Raw genomic sequence first — 761 nt, forward strand, 5'->3', positions numbered from 1 at the left:
TCAGTAATTTTTTTTTAGCTGAGCCACGTTCCAGTTGCTGGGCAACTTGTCTCTGTTGTGGTTTTCCAACTCGTATGACCCTTTACCGGTGATAGCTGAAACCCGATAAGGGCTTTCCCATGTAGAGGTTAACTTGCCGGCGTTGAGTTCTCGGGTGTTTTGAGTCACCTTCCTCAAGACCAAGTCTCCTACTTTGAAGTAACTAAGGTTGGTTCTTTGATTATAATATCGCTCCATCCTCTGCTTTTGAGCTGCCATTCTTACATGTGCCAGGTCTCTGCGTTCCTCAAGCATTTCTAAGTTGATTAGCATTGCCTCATTGTTTGACTCTTCGTCTTCTTGTAAATACCTTAAGGTTGGTTCCCCTACTTCTACTGGTATCAAAGATGCTGCGTCGTACACCAGGGAAAAATGGGTTTCCCATGTGCTTGACTTGGCCGTTGTCCGGTAGGCCCATAACGCTCCAGGTAATTCTTCTGCCCAATGGCCTTTTGCTGCTTCTAACCTTTTCTTCAGGTTTTGCATAATTGTTTTATTTGTTGACTCTGGTTGGCCGTTTGCGCTCGGATGGTAAGGTGAAGAGGTAATCTTTTTTATCTTCAAATCTTCCAGGAATTTTGTGACTTTTGTACCGATAAATTGTGGCCCATTGTCACATGCAATCTCTTTCGGTATTCCGAACCTACAAATTATGTTTTCCCACAGGAAGTTGACCACTTAGCATTTTCTACCAATTTTGAAAAATAGTCAGTCAAAATCAA

General features: G+C 42.7%; 1 protein-coding gene across 1 annotated transcript; it reads right to left on the reverse strand.

The window, feature by feature from the left end:
* Positions 1-525, reverse strand: LOC138902035 (uncharacterized). Its single transcript, XM_070189845.1, has one exon. The coding sequence runs from the start codon at positions 523-525 to the stop codon at positions 1-3; it is 525 nt and encodes a 174-aa protein (XP_070045946.1).
* Between the last annotated feature and the right edge of the window lie 236 nt (positions 526-761).

Source organism: Nicotiana tomentosiformis, chromosome 11 (genome assembly GCF_000390325.3).
Source record: "Nicotiana tomentosiformis chromosome 11, ASM39032v3, whole genome shotgun sequence".
NCBI classification, from domain to species: domain Eukaryota; kingdom Viridiplantae; phylum Streptophyta; class Magnoliopsida; order Solanales; family Solanaceae; genus Nicotiana; species Nicotiana tomentosiformis.

What these genes read in the sequence shown, in the direction of transcription:
- LOC138902035 (XM_070189845.1), bottom strand. Translation starts at nt 525, where the DNA reads ATGCAAAACCTGAAGAAAAGGTTAGAAGCAGCAAAAGGCCATTGGGCA.